The sequence below is a fragment of the Carassius carassius genome, chromosome 9 (genome assembly GCF_963082965.1).
Source record: "Carassius carassius chromosome 9, fCarCar2.1, whole genome shotgun sequence".
NCBI lineage: Eukaryota > Metazoa > Chordata > Actinopteri > Cypriniformes > Cyprinidae > Carassius > Carassius carassius.
Genome location: NC_081763.1, coordinates 9928033 through 9944272, shown reverse-complemented (window position 1 = coordinate 9944272; position 16240 = coordinate 9928033). Strand labels below are relative to the sequence as shown.

At 38.1% G+C, this 16240-nt stretch overlaps 2 protein-coding genes across 4 annotated transcripts in view; both read right to left on the bottom strand.

Moving 5' to 3' along the window:
- Positions 1–1526: 1526 nt before the first annotated feature.
- LOC132148892 (probable ATP-dependent RNA helicase DDX5) lies at positions 1527–6430 on the bottom strand. Of its 2 annotated transcripts, none has more exons than XM_059557663.1 (13): positions 6276–6430; positions 5186–5360; positions 4988–5084; positions 4782–4915; positions 4631–4696; positions 4409–4550; positions 4159–4319; positions 3900–4072; positions 3711–3821; positions 3551–3612; positions 3403–3462; positions 2322–2543; positions 1527–2179 (listed from the first exon to the last, which is right to left on the bottom strand). In XM_059557663.1, the coding sequence occupies exons 1-13, from the start codon at positions 6314–6316 to the stop codon at positions 1788–1790; spliced, it is 1836 nt and encodes a 611-aa protein (XP_059413646.1). In that variant the 5' UTR covers positions 6317–6430; the 3' UTR covers positions 1527–1787. The 2 variants fall into 2 exon arrangements, with proteins under 2 accessions (XP_059413646.1, XP_059413647.1); XM_059557664.1 differs by having other exon boundaries at positions 2005–2179; positions 2309–2543.
- Positions 6431–7945: 1515 nt separating this feature from the next.
- LOC132148891 (E3 ubiquitin-protein ligase SMURF2-like) overlaps positions 7946–16240 on the bottom strand; it is a 58754-nt gene continuing 50459 nt past the window's right edge. For both annotated transcript variants that reach the window (XM_059557661.1, XM_059557662.1), the window contains exons 16-20: positions 12858–12995; positions 12099–12219; positions 11729–11930; positions 10422–10497; positions 7946–9743 (exon numbers count right to left, since the gene is read on the bottom strand). In XM_059557661.1, coding sequence (XP_059413644.1) covers positions 9644–9743; positions 10422–10497; positions 11729–11930; positions 12099–12219; positions 12858–12995 — 637 coding nt within the window. In that variant the 3' untranslated portion in view covers positions 7946–9643. The remainder of the gene's footprint in view (positions 9744–10421; positions 10498–11728; positions 11931–12098; positions 12220–12857; positions 12996–16240) is intronic.

Sequence of the window (16240 nt, the reverse complement as noted above, 5' to 3'; positions counted from 1 at the left end):
AAATGGCTAAAACTAACTAAAATGAAAACGATAGCAGGAAATAATATTAATAATATTATAATATTAAATATAATTTAAATTTAAAATTTTTAAAAAGAAAAAAATAATTCAAAATATTAACAAAAACTATAACGTTACCTGAATGATAGTAAAGCAATATTACTTTACAATAATGTTTCAGTGTAAGAGGTGTACAAACATTTTGAAATTCTGCTTAGGGCTCCCAAAATGCTACAGCTGGCCCTACGTTGATGTGTCCTGGACACGCGTTTCAAAACCACTTTTTTTTTTTTTGATGCCATATAATAACCATTTTAGTGTTTATTGAAAGAACCTTTCTTTTTTGTGTGAATTACATTTTAATAATCTAAAGAACCTTTTTCCTTCATGTCTGGCCACATGAATACTGGCTCAGTAAAGATACATATAGCAAACGTTATTTTTTTTATCAAGGTGTTTTTATATCACCTATATCAAGGTGTGATCTTTTTCCTCAAATCTTACTTGTAATAAATTGTTCAGTGTTAAATCTGATCACTAAAATCCTAATGGTCACATCAAATGGAAAATACAGCCTGAGAAGTCTTGTTATAATCTAACATTATAAAAGGTAATACAAAATGAACATGATTTCAAATTGAATTTGCCAGGCGGCTGGAAAAAAATCCCTTGCCCCTTCATCTTAGTACAACACTTACCTTTTGGTGTCAGCACGATTAGTTTATTTTAATTTTTTCCAGCCTTTTGCATTCACCAAGGCTGCAATTATTTAACCAAAATGCAATTAAAATAACGTTTGTATCTGAATAGATCTTAAGATGTAGTTTATTTCAGTGATAAAGCTGTATTTTCAGCATCATCACTCCTGTCTTCAGTGTCACGGGATCTTTCAGAAATCATTCGAATATGCCAATCAGACACTCAGGAAACCTTTAATGTGGGAAATTATTGTGCGGCTTAATATTGTGGAAAAACGCTAAGAATTATTGCCAATACATTTAATAGTTTATCCCGGTCATTGGTGTTATCAAATGTTAAAAAAAACACCTTGATACAAGTCTTGGATCAATCTCACAGGAAGATTCAAAAAGTTAAAAATATAGATTTTAGCCCTCATGAAATGACATTAATAATCTTTAAACTGAAGGTAAAGGAGTTAAAACCTTTTTGCAAGTCATTTTTTAATATCCCAGTAGTTGGAGAAATTAATACATCTGTAATACAATCAATTGATACAGGTATAAAGTACAAAACAGAACTGAACAATAAGCTTGAATAGCCACTTAAGATTTGTGCCATAACTATAAAGTGAATTTTTTTCTTCTTTTTTTAAAAGGTTTCATTTGCAACAATCAAAATCAGTTCCTTTGCAATCTAAAGTTATAATTACCAAAACACAATTGTCTTTGCTCTCCTGCAACATAATGACTCAATACTACACTGTAAAAGAAAGAAACGAGATGCATTAATATTAAGATGTCTTAGCCGCAACTTCTGCTACTCACAAATTAAGACACCAAAAAAAGTTACTTTTAAGAGTTTATTTGAGGACCATGCAATGGCTCTTGACTTTTTTTACAAGTGTAGATCCTTCATTAGCTCTACAGTACAAAATAACTTTAAGTTACTAAAAAACAAGATACATCTAACAAAAAAAAGAAGAAAAGAAAAAAATCCTGCACAGCAGACTCTGACTCTTGTGACGGCATGTACATTTTACAACCTGCTCTGAAGAAATAAAGTTACATGTACGGAACAGTTAAAGATTTAGATTAGCAAATGAAACTTTACTGAGGGAATGTGGGAGGAGCCATGGGGAACGGCATGGTCTGTGGCATCTGCTGGGGGTTGAAGGGGAACGGTGGAGGGTGGTTCATGCTGTTCTGAACGGGAGCTGGGTTTGGAGCAAACGGCTGGCTCTGATAGCCTTGGTTTCCATACCCACCAGACTGACTGCCGAAGTTACCCTGTCCGTTATTGCTGTAACCCGAGTTGAAGCTGCTACTGCTGTTGTAACCGCTAGATCCGTTTTGAGTTTTGTTTCCAAATACCTTCTTTTGCCCATAAGAGTCACTGTTACGGTTATCCTGGCTGTAGCTGTTGAAGTCCCGCCTGCCGCCAGAGTGGCGATCGCGCCGGTCATCCCTATACCCTCCACCTCGACCTCCCCTGGAACGACCTGGAAGAGAAACCGGAGTTAAACTTGGACTCGTAAACCGATCAGAGCTATGTAAAAGAACCGTACCCTTTTAAAGAGATAATGCAGGACAAAACGGGCTGAGGGTAAACCACAGTTCTTGTATCTCACCAATTGGATTTACCTCCTCTGTCTTCGGCCATTTGGATGAGCTTGGGGTTTATGGCTTGGTTGGCCTCGCGGAGGACCGAGACGAGGTCGTGAGCCTGTTTCATGTTGTTGGGTGTAAAGAAAGTGTAGGCTGTGCCGGTTTTCTGACTGCGAGCCGTACGGCCAATGCGGTGAATGTAGTCCTCAGAATTGTTGGGGTAGTCATAGTTAATGACAAATTTGATGTCCTCCACATCTGTTAAGAGAAAACGGACGCGCCATGGCAGGAATAGAGGAGTGCGGGTGCACACCGCCATAGCAGCGAGGACAGGAGGTGTTAGCAAGGGAAACAACCAACGATAGGTCATCGACTTACCATGCTGAGGAAAGGATGGTTAAAATCAGGACCTTAAGGATCCAAATGACAATTAACAAAATGTCCTCTATTAAAAGCGACAGGACAAACTGCTGCATCTTGCCAAGACTCAACTCGCTTTAAAAAAAAACGAGACCGATTAAGGGCTTAAATTTTAAGACTGACGCAAGCTTTCCAACCAACCGGTGCTCACTTGAAAGAAAATATGATTCTCTTTGGCAGGACTCGACATGACTGAAGCCAGCAAAAGGAGGGCACGCATCGACCAGCCGGGTAATCGCATTCAGTGCGGAGGCATGTAGGTTAAAGCAACTGCTCTCGAAGGAAAACATCTAAAATTTCAAACGCACTTCCTCTAGAGAAAACTCCCAGTCCTTAAACTTAAAAGTTCAACAGTTCAAGCTGTTGCGCGAGAGCAGATGAGAGCAGGACGCAAGTGCAACCACTCAACGGCAAAGCACTCCTCCGTGGTAAGCCGCCCCTTGGATTACATCCCAATCACGGAGCTCCGAACACCTCTGAATGCAATTTGATTGGCTGGCAGACAAGTAGAACTCCACAGAGGAGCTCCTTACCCCCTCCTGGTGAACCTGGACGCGTCATGCCAAGGTCCTGCCTCCAAGACTCCACCTTCAGGTGAGAGGGGCTCAGAAAGGCACAGCAGTTAAAAGGAAACGGCAGAACTGTATAGTATACACAATATGAAGTGATAAGGACATATTAAATCTCAATAACAAACCTAGTCCTCTGGAGGCAACATCTGTGGCAATGAGGATGGGTGCTTTGCCATATTTGAACTCTGTTGAGGAAGGGGAAAAAGTGGATCAAATCATGTTAATTAACCAAAAATGCATTGATGATCCGAGACCTTCATGGCAAACACATACCATTGAGCACCCAGTCTCTTTCCTGCTGACTCTTGTCTCCATGGATGCCCATTGCTGGCCACCTGCAACAGAAGAGAGAGAAAAAAAAAAAGTGAAATTTCTCCATTTCAGACCCATACAAAGCAATCATGAAACTGTGAAGCAAAGTAGGTCTTCTTACCCATCCCTACGCATGCTCCTGGTGAGATCGTCACACCTTCTCTTGGTCTCCACAAAAATAATGGTCTTGTTCTCCTTCTCGCTCATGATTTCCTCCAGCAGACGCATCAGTCTGAGAGAGAACAGGTTTGTCGTCATGCGTTCCCTCACAACAATTAAAAACCAAACTTTTAATGTTCCCAGCACTCACTTGTCTTCTTTTTCGCCATCATTGCAAACGTCTACAATCTGTAGGATGTTGTGGTTGGCGCTGAGCTGCAGAGCACCGACATTGATCTGTACATAGTCCTTCAGGAAGTCCTCCGCCAGCTGCCTCACCTCTTTGGGCCACGTAGCACTCCACATAAGAGTCTGTCGGTCCGGCTACAGGAGAAAATGATTCAAGAGTTACCATCTTTTGAAATAAACAGCCGATGCAAGTGGCTCAAGTCATCTAAAACACTGCATACTCTAATTTGGTCCAAGATTTTTCGAATCTGAGGTTCAAATCCCATGTCAAGCATCCGGTCAGCTTCGTCAAGCACAAGATACGTGCATCTGCGGAGATTCGTCTTTCCAACTTCAAGGAAATCGATAAGTCTTCCGGGTGTGGCGATACAAATCTCGACACCTGACAACAGCAATGGAAAAAAGTTAGACATTTACCACCCACTTAAAAAAAGCACTCCAAAGAGATTCAAGCTCTGTTCCAACTCATACCCCTTTCCAGGTCCCGGATCTGTGGTCCTTTGGGAGCGCCTCCGTATATGCAGGTGGACTTGAGACGAGAAGCTTTGCCGTACTCTGCCGCCACCTGCTGGACCTGCTGTGCCAATTCACGGGTGGGTGCCAACACCAAACACTAAAGGGATCAAAACATCCGAATAAAACACCAACTTTAAGACAGATTGAAACTTCTACTTGACAGGTCATTGAACTTACAATGGGACCTTCGCCTCGCTCCAGGAATGGTTGGTGGTTTATGTGAACAATAGCGGGAAGCAGATACTGTAGAAAGAAGGGATTCATTATAACCAGTTTAAAGGAGTCAAAACCAGGTAACTTGTGTTCGTATAGTTTAAAAGCATCATACCGAGAGTGTTTTTCCAGAGCCGGTCTGTGCAATGCCAACCATATCTTTGCCACTCAGTGCAACTGGCCACCCCTGAGCCTGGATAGGAGTCGGATCAGTCCAGTTCTGTTTACCGATCACATCCATCACATAGTCTACAAAAAGGAACAAATGGTTAGTTTAACCTTGCAAGGCTCAATATTCAAGATTTTAAAACATTTACTTACTTGGAAAGTTTGCTTCATGGAATTTTACAATGGGTTTGGGACAGTCTCGACCCTTCACAGTGATCTCCTTGGTTCTTCTGTAGTGTTCAACATCTTGCTGCAATACAGAAGACATATCACATCTTAAACCCTAAAAGACAAGCAAATGAAAACGAAAAACACCTCATACACATATAACTGCAGTGAGAGTTCACTTACAATTGACCTCCGAGAAACTTCAGGATGCTCCTGGTAGAAGTTCTTCTCAAACTTCTGGAGCTCATCCAGGTTCCAGTGCTTCTTCCGCAGACGTTCTCCAGGATTCCCAAACTTCTTGCCCGGAGGAGGTCCACCTCTGCTGCCTCCAAAGCGTGGGGGGCCACTATTGTAACTACTAGTAGAAAAATGGGACATTTTAGAACAGTTGAGGCTCAGTGAAAAATTAATTGTCCAGCTCATCTGTGAATACGGATCAAAAGTACCATCTATCAGCACTGCCATGGTACGAAAATGGCACTTGAACTATGGTTCTGGCATTTTAGTGTTTTGATCAGAACATAAATTATATATTTCTCTCATATATATATTTCTCTCATATATATATATATATATATCTTTTATCGTGTATTACAAAAAACTGATAGCAACACGTGTAGATAGCAATGCATGACATGGCATTATCATGGGACGGTGTCATTTTATGTCGCATAACGTTATATCATTGATGTACCGTGGTAATACACATACATAGACACACACACCTACTTTAGTACCTATCCTCGAACAAAACAACAAAAGGTCAGTTAAGCAGGACTCAGAAGGCCTGAATGATAGATGAAAAAAGCTCAGGTTTCGTTTCACATCGTGAGTTCTTGTCTGCGCCACGTTTGAACGTCGCTGCCATTTTATCTTCTACCGGCAGAGACAAAGAGGAAAAAAACCGGCCGGCATTTTACAACAGCACGGTCACATGGCTCACGAGGCCTTTAAACGGAATAAATCCACGAGATTTGTGTTGCATTTCAATCAAACGTGCCTTTTTCGACATTTATGATGTCTTTAACACGTTAAAACACCAAAAGCTCGTTCCCCCGCACGATTTTTGTCGTGTAAACGGATCCGTAACCGACTCGTCCGCCTAATCCGCCCAGATGGGATTTAACGTTACCCGAACAACAAAAACGATGGTGAAATAATTTTATTCATCAGTGAAAACAATCGATCAACGGCCACGTAATTACAAAAATAGCGTCGATTAATATTTTAAATGATCACAAATATTTCATCGAAAAAAAACAACCCATCTTACCCTCTGTCGCGACCGCGGTCTCGGTCTGAATATCCTGGCATATTGTAATCTGAAATGATAAATTAAAATTTAAATAATCGGACGTTATTTTTATCCCCCCAGTCGCAGTGATGGTGCTCGTGAACGCCGATTACTGCGTGAACTCGCCGGGTTTTATATGAAGAGGAAGGGACTTCCGGAAAAATCGTTGACGTCTTTCTGACGTTCAGGCGTCGCGCGCGTTCTCGTCGCCGAGCATGCGCGTTTGGAGATTAATGGCTGCTTGTAGAATTCTTACAAAATATTGTGAGGGTACAATGATAAAACAGATGGTAATACATGATTTAGATATTTCTATCTCATTGTATTTACATTGAACTGAAAATAATACCATGATATCCCCATGAAAAAAAATCTGTATGATCGCACTTTCCCCCCCCTTGGTAAACAGTAACGTTAGTTCAATTCAAAACTTAAAAAAATGTAATTGGATCTGGTGTTTCAAAAATATTTTAAACCCTGTAAATGTCTCTATAAGGCCATAACCACATTTATCTTATTTATAAACGCAAAATTGTTATTTTAGAAAGCTATGAGAAACTACACTGGTTTGAAAATGCAAATTCTATTAAACTCTACAGCTGTTTTTATCGGTTTTGTAGACAAATATAGATTGGGCCCATGCATATTTCCTTTTTCCTGAATTAATTTACATGTGTGTGTGTATACAAAGAAAAAGCTCAAATATATAATATAGTGCTCACGTTTAAGTTTTCTTGGTCTCTAAACACTTTTCATGTGTTATTTCGGTTTTAGTGACTTAAGTATTATTACAAAATGTGTAGAAAGTTAAAAAGAGAAGCATGGATGTTATAATTTAAGTAATGGAGCACACTTATTTGTACTCTGTTGGCAGTAATCTTGGGTTCCATAACCTTGTGTAAACAGCAAAGGTTACCGTGTTGTCTTTAGATTTGGTCAAACGGAGTTAGACACTTAGAAATCTTACCAAAAGGGGAATATTTTCACCTCCCTCCACTTTTCAAGTGAGAGGACACATTCTTTCTTATTCTAATAGGGACATCTGCCCCCTTTGTGCCAAGGTGATGTTTAACAGCCCACCTTGGTGTCACAAAAGGATACTCTTGGCACACTGTTGAACCTAAAGCTAGTGTTTGCAATCATTCTTGCTGCATTTAATAATATGGTAAATACATGATGCATCAAGGATGTAACACAGAATCATTCACACAGAATCAGTGATAGAAATTCTCCCCTCTTTAACTCAATTACTGAAATTGTTTGGTTGATGCGTCAATAAAAAACATTAAAACAATATATTTTATGGATTATTAGGGCACAGTTATACAGAAGCAGTGATCCCATCAGGAAGGCACGTTTAATCAGATCTAATTACACAAAAATAAAAAACTCTTACAAAAAAAATTATAGTGTGTGTTACATTTAGCAAATTGCACTGGTCAGCTATGAAAGTTAGAAGTGTTGCTAGTAAGAGATCTTTGTGTGCGCCAGATTTAAATGAAATATATAATCATTAGTCCATAAAGAGTTCGGTATATATATATTTTGCCTATTATATACAGCCATTATATAATGTGTGTGTGCAAAATGTATTTTTCTTTCAAATTAAATACATTTAAAGATAAATGAAAGTCAGTCATCCACATATATGAATGATATTCTATAACTATCCATCCAGAGGCTTTTTTATTTTTGTTTCACCTTTCACACTCAAATTTATAAAAAAAAAAAAATAACAAAAGATGTATAGCTCATATTCAGCGTATGCAAACTCTTAACAACAGTCCATGGTCATAGAGGATTGCTATAGACAGGCAGCATCTCAGACACATTCAACTATATATATATATATATATATATATATATATATCTGCATGTGTTTATTTATGCAGTTTCTTTTAATAATCTTGAAGGAACAGGTTTTCAAGCTGTGCATTTCAGAGGCTTACAAAGAGCACATCAGACATGCTTTTGTTGTTTTCTGCTAAAGCTGATGCATTTCTATAAAAGATAGAATTGTTTCTTGTTTAATACAGCGATACTCCTTGCAGTGTGTCTGTAAATGCTCACTGAAGGCCAGTTACATTTTTCATGGTCAAATTGTTCAGTAAATTGGTACTACAATGGGTTAATAATAAATTACAAAAATAACAAGTAATACAGACACTACTCTCCCTTGATTTCCACTAGGGGTAGAGTTACATTTCTTCTTTTATGAAATAATAATAATAATAAACAGGCCCAGGAAATAAACCGTAACAATATAATGAGAAGGTATGACATGGAAGACACTTCACATCTCATTAACATGCTCATAGATATGCATCATATTTAAATATTTTAAAGGGTTTGATTGACATCCGAGACAAATAAGAATACAGTTCACCAAAAAGTTGACACCAATAATGGAACATATTAAAATGTTTTTCTTCACAAATTTTCTTACAAAAAAAAAAAAAAGTGAACATCCAAAGCAAGCCAATGCCAACCTCATTAAAGCCTTTTTTCAATGGGCACAACTTCATTTTCTGCTCTGGAAACATCGGCAGCCATCAGTTCCTGTGACGATGCCAATATATTATATCTGTATAATTTTATTCTTTTTTACCTCGTCCTCTCACGCCGTAAAAAAATAAAGCTAGACTACCTACCTACCTACCTATGAATTCATGTATTCATTCGTTCACGTTCAACAAGCTTATAAATCAGTCTGCGGATGACGCCAGTCTTGAGGAATGGAGCACAGGTAGTCAAGATGACGTCTGGTGTAGGGCAGGCCCTGAAGAGGCCAGAGGAGCCCAGTTCCCTGATCGAAAGGAAAATTATCTCACGGCTTGCTGAAGTCCAAGTGGGCCGAAGATCAGCACCCTTTGCAAGTCCCAAATGACAAACTTAGTCTTTGTTGACATTGGCTTCCTCCTCTCGTCTAGTCTTCGGTAAGGACAGTAGTGCTTAGGCGTTAGCTTATGCATGAACGCTCTTGTTCTGCGTGCCCCTTTCCCCTTTAGTCTAGTCTGTGAAAATGCTACATGAAATACTGTTAATATGTTGTCTTAATGCTAAAAATCAACTTATGGGCAAAAAAAAAAAAAAAAAGGAAGAGGAGGTTCCAAAATAGTAAGTACAAGAGTTTCTAGCAGCTGAAAAGATACGTTGTTTTCTTCTCTTCTTTTCAAATAATGCAGAAAGATCTGTAAAGCAGCATCAGGCGTGGAGTGCTGCTGTATAATCCACCCTGCCTCAGCCTTTCTGTCTGAGCTCCTCGTGAGGCCCACGCGTCTGCCGGCTGACTGACAGGTCCGTCCCGCCTGGAGAAAGGTTCCTCTGCGAGCGCCAACGGTGGACGATCATTCCACAGCGAAGCCGCAGGTCTCCTCTATGGCCGTCAGCAGTTTGTCGTAGAGTTTATCGTAAATCTCGTATGGAGGAATGTCGATACGGTTGAAGCTGAGCCCAAATTGAAAAGAAATGAACAGTGGTGAATTATTTTTATTATTATTATTTTTATTAATTAGTGATGCAATTTTAGCATCATTACTTCAGTCTCTGTGTGTCACATGATCATTCAGAAATCATTTTAATATGTTTATTTTGTTCAAGAAACATTTTGTATTACTGTTAATGTGGCAAACAGTTTTTCAGAATTATTTTAGGACTAGAAATTTCAAAAGAACAACATTCAATTAAAACAAATCTTTTATACTATTACAAATGTCTCTGTGCTGTCACTTTTAAATAATTTTATGTACATTTGCTGAATAAAAGTAATAATTTCATAAAATCTTACTAACTGCAAACTCTTTAAAGGACAGTGTACATTTAAATATGTATATAATTTAATTAAAAAGAAATATAATAATAATAATAATAAAAAACATAAAATTTAAAATATAAATGCAGAAATGCACCCACCCACATATATATCATAAAAAAAATACACAAAGTATCACTTACAATTAAATTGCTTAATAATAGTATTCATTTCTTCACTATCAGTCATATATATATTGTGTGTGTGTGTGTATATATATATATTCATTATATTGAGCTTTAACTACACTGCTCTCTCTCCTTTGGAAAAAAAAAACATACTGGTTGATCACAAGTCTGTAGAGATGTGCTCACCAAGTGTGTGCTTTGGGCAGGTTATTGGTGCTGGCGTCGATCTGATGGATGGTGAAGAGACGTGGTCCAGCAGCACCTGGATCATCAAGCATTTGAGAGCAAACATGTATAAATGATTAGCATAAAAAAAGCAATCCGCTACAAATGAAAAAATACTACTTATTAATTGCAATTTGATTACATTACTGATTACGGCATTTAAAAAAAAAGTATTACTTTCAAGTTGTCAAACCTAAAAAATACACTACAAAGAAAATCATTCAGTAATATAATATTGCCTGAAAAGTTTCTTAAGTATCGAAACAACAACTTGAATGATTACTTGCAATTTTTCAGGGAAAATAACTTAAAATGTTCGGTCATCTTTGATCATACAGATAAGTGTAATACATCATTTGAATTTATTTTTGTGTGTACTCACAATATAAACAAAACATTGTGCTTTTGTAAACTAAAGAAAACAAATGGTGCACTTTCTGTTGTCTCAGTCTCTGCAAACTTCTTTCTGATACACTTTAAATGAACCAAAACTCAGCGAATACTACATACACAGACAAGAGATATATCTAAAGCTTGAAGTGTTTATTTTTAAATTAAGTCAGTCATGTCTAAAACAAATATTCGGTGATAAAGTAATCCGTATGAAACCAACGCGAGGTCCAGTTTTTCCACTCTGAGCTCATTATTTGTAATGTGACCATGCCCATGAGCAACGCACCCTATTCATACGGTAATCATCCACATGAGACATGCAAGCCTGTAAACCGACACATAACCTCCGTAAACAAAGCCTGAAAATTCATCAAGATCGTCTTGGATCAGTGGAGGAGATCATTCTGATAAGTCAGTTAATCTTACTTTTTTTGTGTTATTGTGACAAACTTCTACGCATTTTACGAGTTGGACGTTTCCCAAACTATAATGCCAGACTAAAATATGTTTAATCAAGTGCAAAATGTTGAAATATGATTAAATTTAATTGCATTTAAGTGTTGTACGACTAGTCAGCATTTTACCTCGCATTCTCCGGTGATTTAAAGGACATGATTTTAAAATGCATTTACTCCATATTTTTTCTTAACACTGCATTTATTTCTTAAGTAATGTCATTTTACTGACATTAGTAACTGTAATCAATCTACATTAATTTAAAAAGTAACACATTATATTACTGCGTTATCAAGAAAGGTAATAAGAATACAGTAATGCGTTACTGTGTAATGCGTTATTCCCAGCTCTGATGATTATACGTATAGCTTCCTTTCCAGAACCTTCATGGGGAACTTGTGCTAAAGTATATCAGGTACCTTGCAGGGCTTTGAATCCTTGTAGTGGGACTCTGGAGGAGCCGGTGACAAACTGCAGCAGTCTGGCTCTCCTCTCCTCATCATACGACTCCACGGCCCGCCAGAACCACTTCACGATGTTACTGTCAGGTGTGCAGTGCTTCAGACGGGTGTTTGACTTCCAGTCATTGATGTCGATCTTCCCGAGTCCACACACAATAAGCTGAAAGTACGAGACACACTTGAATCCCTAACCATGCTCTGTTACTGCTCATTGTTATCAGTGAAAATAGCAACTAAAAATATGCTCCATTACACATTTATCAGCCTGTTAGAATTGGATTTATTTTAGCAAATGGGCATATTTATTTTCTTAAGTAAGTTTTCATACCTCCAACTCTTTCTCATCAAACGCTTTGAGTAGGTGTTGTGGGATGACCTCATTAAAGCCTTTCTGCAGGGCCAGAAACTGAGCCTCGATGCCCCTCAGGAACCGCCAGTTCACATAAAGTCTGCACAAAAGCAGGAACAAGACACTTAGGCTATTTTTGTACTTCCAGAAAAAAGATTGTTTTTGCATATCCAGATTTTATCCAGATGGGTTTTTGAAAGCCTGAACAGTCCCAAAAAAAGAAAAATATTTTTTTTTACCAAATCTGATTCAAACCACATTTAAAAGTTTTTTTGAAACTTGATTCCAATCAGATTTTTACAGATGCGTCTCAGTCTGGGCATTCTGGCTGCTCGAATCAGATTTCAAATAGTCTTTTGCATCACTCTTAACATGACACAACACACAATGATAACATCAAAACGGGGGACAGAAAGTTCAAAAGTATTAATACTGTATTCAAACGAAGCTGAAGCACCTCTGCTTATCCTGCATCTGTTTTGAAAGCCTCGTCACATATGTGGGTACTTCTATGTCATTACCAAAGCAACCCATGCAGATAGGTTGGTCATGTCTGGACACACAAATCTGATTTGATCACTTGCAATTAATTGTGCATACAGTCTGCCTGAAAATATCTGATCTGAGTAGAATCTGATTTGCCTGAAATCTGAACAGCCCTTATGATATCTGCAGAGACACATTAGACAGGGAGGAGGAAGGTGTTCAGCGGTCAAAGCAGCTGAAGTCCACACTCACCTCACATACTCCTTCTTGGTGTCCTGGGTGACAGGGATGCTCTTGCCATTGGGTTTGAGCTCGTGCTGAATGATCTCTCCGTATGCATTGTGTTCGACGCAGAACGTGTGGTCCAACACCCCAGTGATGTCATTATCTCTAAACACAGACATTAAAAAAGAAAATAATAATTCTACAATTTATTATGCATGCATTATTTTAATATATATTCTATTTTAAAACAATTTTAATTAAGTTAAATCATTTTAATATTAATTGCACGATTACATTAATTGCAGGATTTAATAGCATACACTCTCTGGATCTACTTTAATCCCACCTTGAAAGCAGAAAATGTGTTTTGCATTTTAAAAACAATTTTAATTAAGTTATATCATTTTAATATTAATTGCACGATTACATTAATTGCAGGATTTAATAGCATAAACTCTCTGGATCTACTTTAATCCCACCTTGAAAGCAGAAAATGTGTTTTGCATTTCAACATGAACACACTAAGCACATAGTTCCTAACTGCTGCTTCTGTCTCTTATTTTCTTGACAAGAATTGCGCTTATTTATACACAGAAGGTCTTTATGACCACATCAAATGGGAGACATTCAGAAACACACTCGAACCTCACCTCAGTGCCAGCTGCTAGTGAAACAAGCACGGAAAAGGTACAAGTGATGGGGAAGCTTCAGTGAACTGCGTTCAGATGAGATGTTATCTTATGTCAGTAAAAATCAATATAGCTGTTATACTGTGCTCGTTTCACATGCTTTTCAAATATGGTGGCACACGATTTATTATATTAAAGTGCTATATCATATTAATGCAGAATTGAAACTAACTGCGAGCAAGCAATGTCGTAGTTATGTCGTCAGTTAAGTCATGAAGTTACCAAAAAAGCTGCTTCAGTTAAAATGTTTAATATAAATGGTCAAATATTAGTAGAAAAAACTATTTCCTAGAGACATCAGTAGCATTGGTATCGCCTTCAGTTACAAAAAAAATAAATAAATCACTAAACAAATATCAAAAATATATTTTCTTTATGTTGATTTTTACATGCATTTGAAGATTGAATGTGAAATTATTGCATTATAAAAGTATATTTACAAACTTTAATGTTAGGTGGGATTAATCATGATTAATTTCCGAAAAAAAGGGTAATTATTATTATTTATTTATCGATTGACAGCACTAATATACAGTTGTGGCCAAAAGTTTTGAGAATTACATAAATATTGGAAATTGGAAAAGTTGCTGCTTAAGTTTTTATAATAGCAATTTGCATATACTCCAGAATGTTATGAAGAGTGATCAGATGAATTGCATAGTCCTTCTTTGCCATGAAAATTAACTTAATCCCAAAAAAACTTTCCACTGCATTTCATTGCTGTCATTAAAGGACCTGCTGAGATCATTTCAGTAATCGTCTTGTTAACTCAGGTGAGAATGTTGACGAGCTCAAGGCTGGAGATCATTATGTCAGGCTGATTGGGTTAGAATGGCAGACTTGACATGTTAAAAGGAGGGTGATGCTTGAAATCATTATTCTTCCATTGTTAACCATGGTGACCTGCAAAGAAACGCGTGCAGCCATCATTGCGTTGCATAAAAATGGCTTCACAGGCAAGGATATTGTGGCTACTAAGATTGCACCTAAATCAACAATTTATAGGATCATCAAGAACTTCAATGAAAGAGGTTCAATTCTTGTAAAGAAGGCTTCAGGGCGTCCAAGAAAGTCCAGCAAGCAGAAACAAAGATCTAAAAGCAGTTTAGCAGCAAACTTTTTGAAAACTAATATATATGTAATTCTCAAAACTTTTGGCCACGACTGTATATTTAATTATTATTATTATACAGCATAGACATATTATCATGCATCATACCAGACCCTCTTTTTCTGAAAATACGGAGGCAAAATAATAATTGTATTACAGTTCATTTCTGAGTGTACAGTCGTGGCCAAAAGTTTTGAGAATTACATATATATTAGTTTTCAAAAAGTTTGCTGCTAAACTGCTTTTAGATCTTTGTTTCAGTTGTTTCTGTGATGTACTGAAATTTAATTACAAGCACTTCATACGTTTCAAAGGCTTTTATCGACAATTACATGACATTTATGCAAAGAGTCAGTATTTGCAGTGTTGGCCCTTCTTTTTCAGAACCTCTGTAATTCGACTGGGCATGCTCTCAATCAACTTCTGGGCCAAATCCTGACTGATAGCAACTCATTCTTTCATAATCACCTCTTTGGAGTTTGTCAGAATTAGTGGGTTTTTGTTTGTCCACCCGCCTCTTGAGGATTGACCACAAGTTCTCAATGGAATTAAGATCTAGGGAGTTTCCAGACCATGGACCCAAAATTTCAACATTCTGGTCCCCGAGCCACTTAGTTATCACTTTTGCCTTATGGCACGGTGCTCCATCGTGCTGGAAAATGCATTGTTCTTCACCAAACTGTTGTTGGATTGTTGGAAGAAGTTGCTGTTGGAGGGTGTTTTGGTACCATTCTTTATTCATGGCTGTGTTTTTGGGCAGAATTGTGAGTGAGCCCACTCCCTTGGATGAGAAGCAACCCCACACATGAATGGTGTCAGGATGCTTTACTGTTGGCATGACACAGGACTGATGGTAGCGCTCACCTTTTCTTCTCCGGACAAGCCTTTTTCCAGATGCCCCAAACAATCGGAAAGTGGCTTCAGCGGAGAATATGACTTTACCCCAGTCCTCAGCAGTCCATTCACTATACTTTCTGCAGAAGATCAATCTGTCCCTGATGTTTTTTTTGGAGAGGAGTGGCTTCTTTGCTGCCCTTCTTGACACCAGGCCATCTTCCAAAAGTCTTCGCCTCACTGTGCGTGCAGATGCGCTCACACCTGCCTGCTGCCATTCCTGAGCAAGCTCTGCACTGGTGGCACTCCGATCCCGCAGCTGAATCCTCTTTAGGAGACGATCCTGGCGCTTGCTGGACTTTCTTGGACGACCCTGAAGCCTTCTTTACAAGAATTGAACCTCTTTCCTTGAAGTTCTTGATGATCCTATAAATTGTTGATTTAGGTGCAATCTTAGTAGCCACAATATCCTTGCCTGTGAAGCCATTTTTATGCAACGCAATGATGGCTGCACGCGTTTCTTTGCAGGTCACCATGGTTAACAATGGAAGAATAATGATTTCAAGCATCACCCTCCTTTTAACATGTCAAGTCTGCCATTCTAACCCAATCAGCCTGACATAATGATCTCCAGCCTTGTGCTCATCAACATTCTCACCTGAGTTAACAAGACGATTACTGAAATGATCTCAGCAGGTCCTTTAATGACAGCAATGAAATGCAGTGGAAAGTTTTTTTGGGATTAAGTTAATTTTCATGGCAAAGAAGGACTATGC

Bases quoted from the DNA above. Each gene is read 5' to 3' on its own strand.
- LOC132148892 (XM_059557663.1), bottom strand. From the start codon at position 6,316: ATGCCAGGATATTCAGACCGAGACCGCGGTCGCGACAGAGG. The intron at 5,361-6,275 runs GTAAGATGGGTT...TTTTTCTACTAG, and splicing joins GACCGCGGTCGCGACAGAGG to TAGTTACAATAGTGGCCCCC. The intron at 2,180-2,321 runs GTAAATCCAATT...TTTCTCTTCCAG, and splicing joins AATGGCCGAAGACAGAGGAG to GTCGTTCCAGGGGAGGTCGA.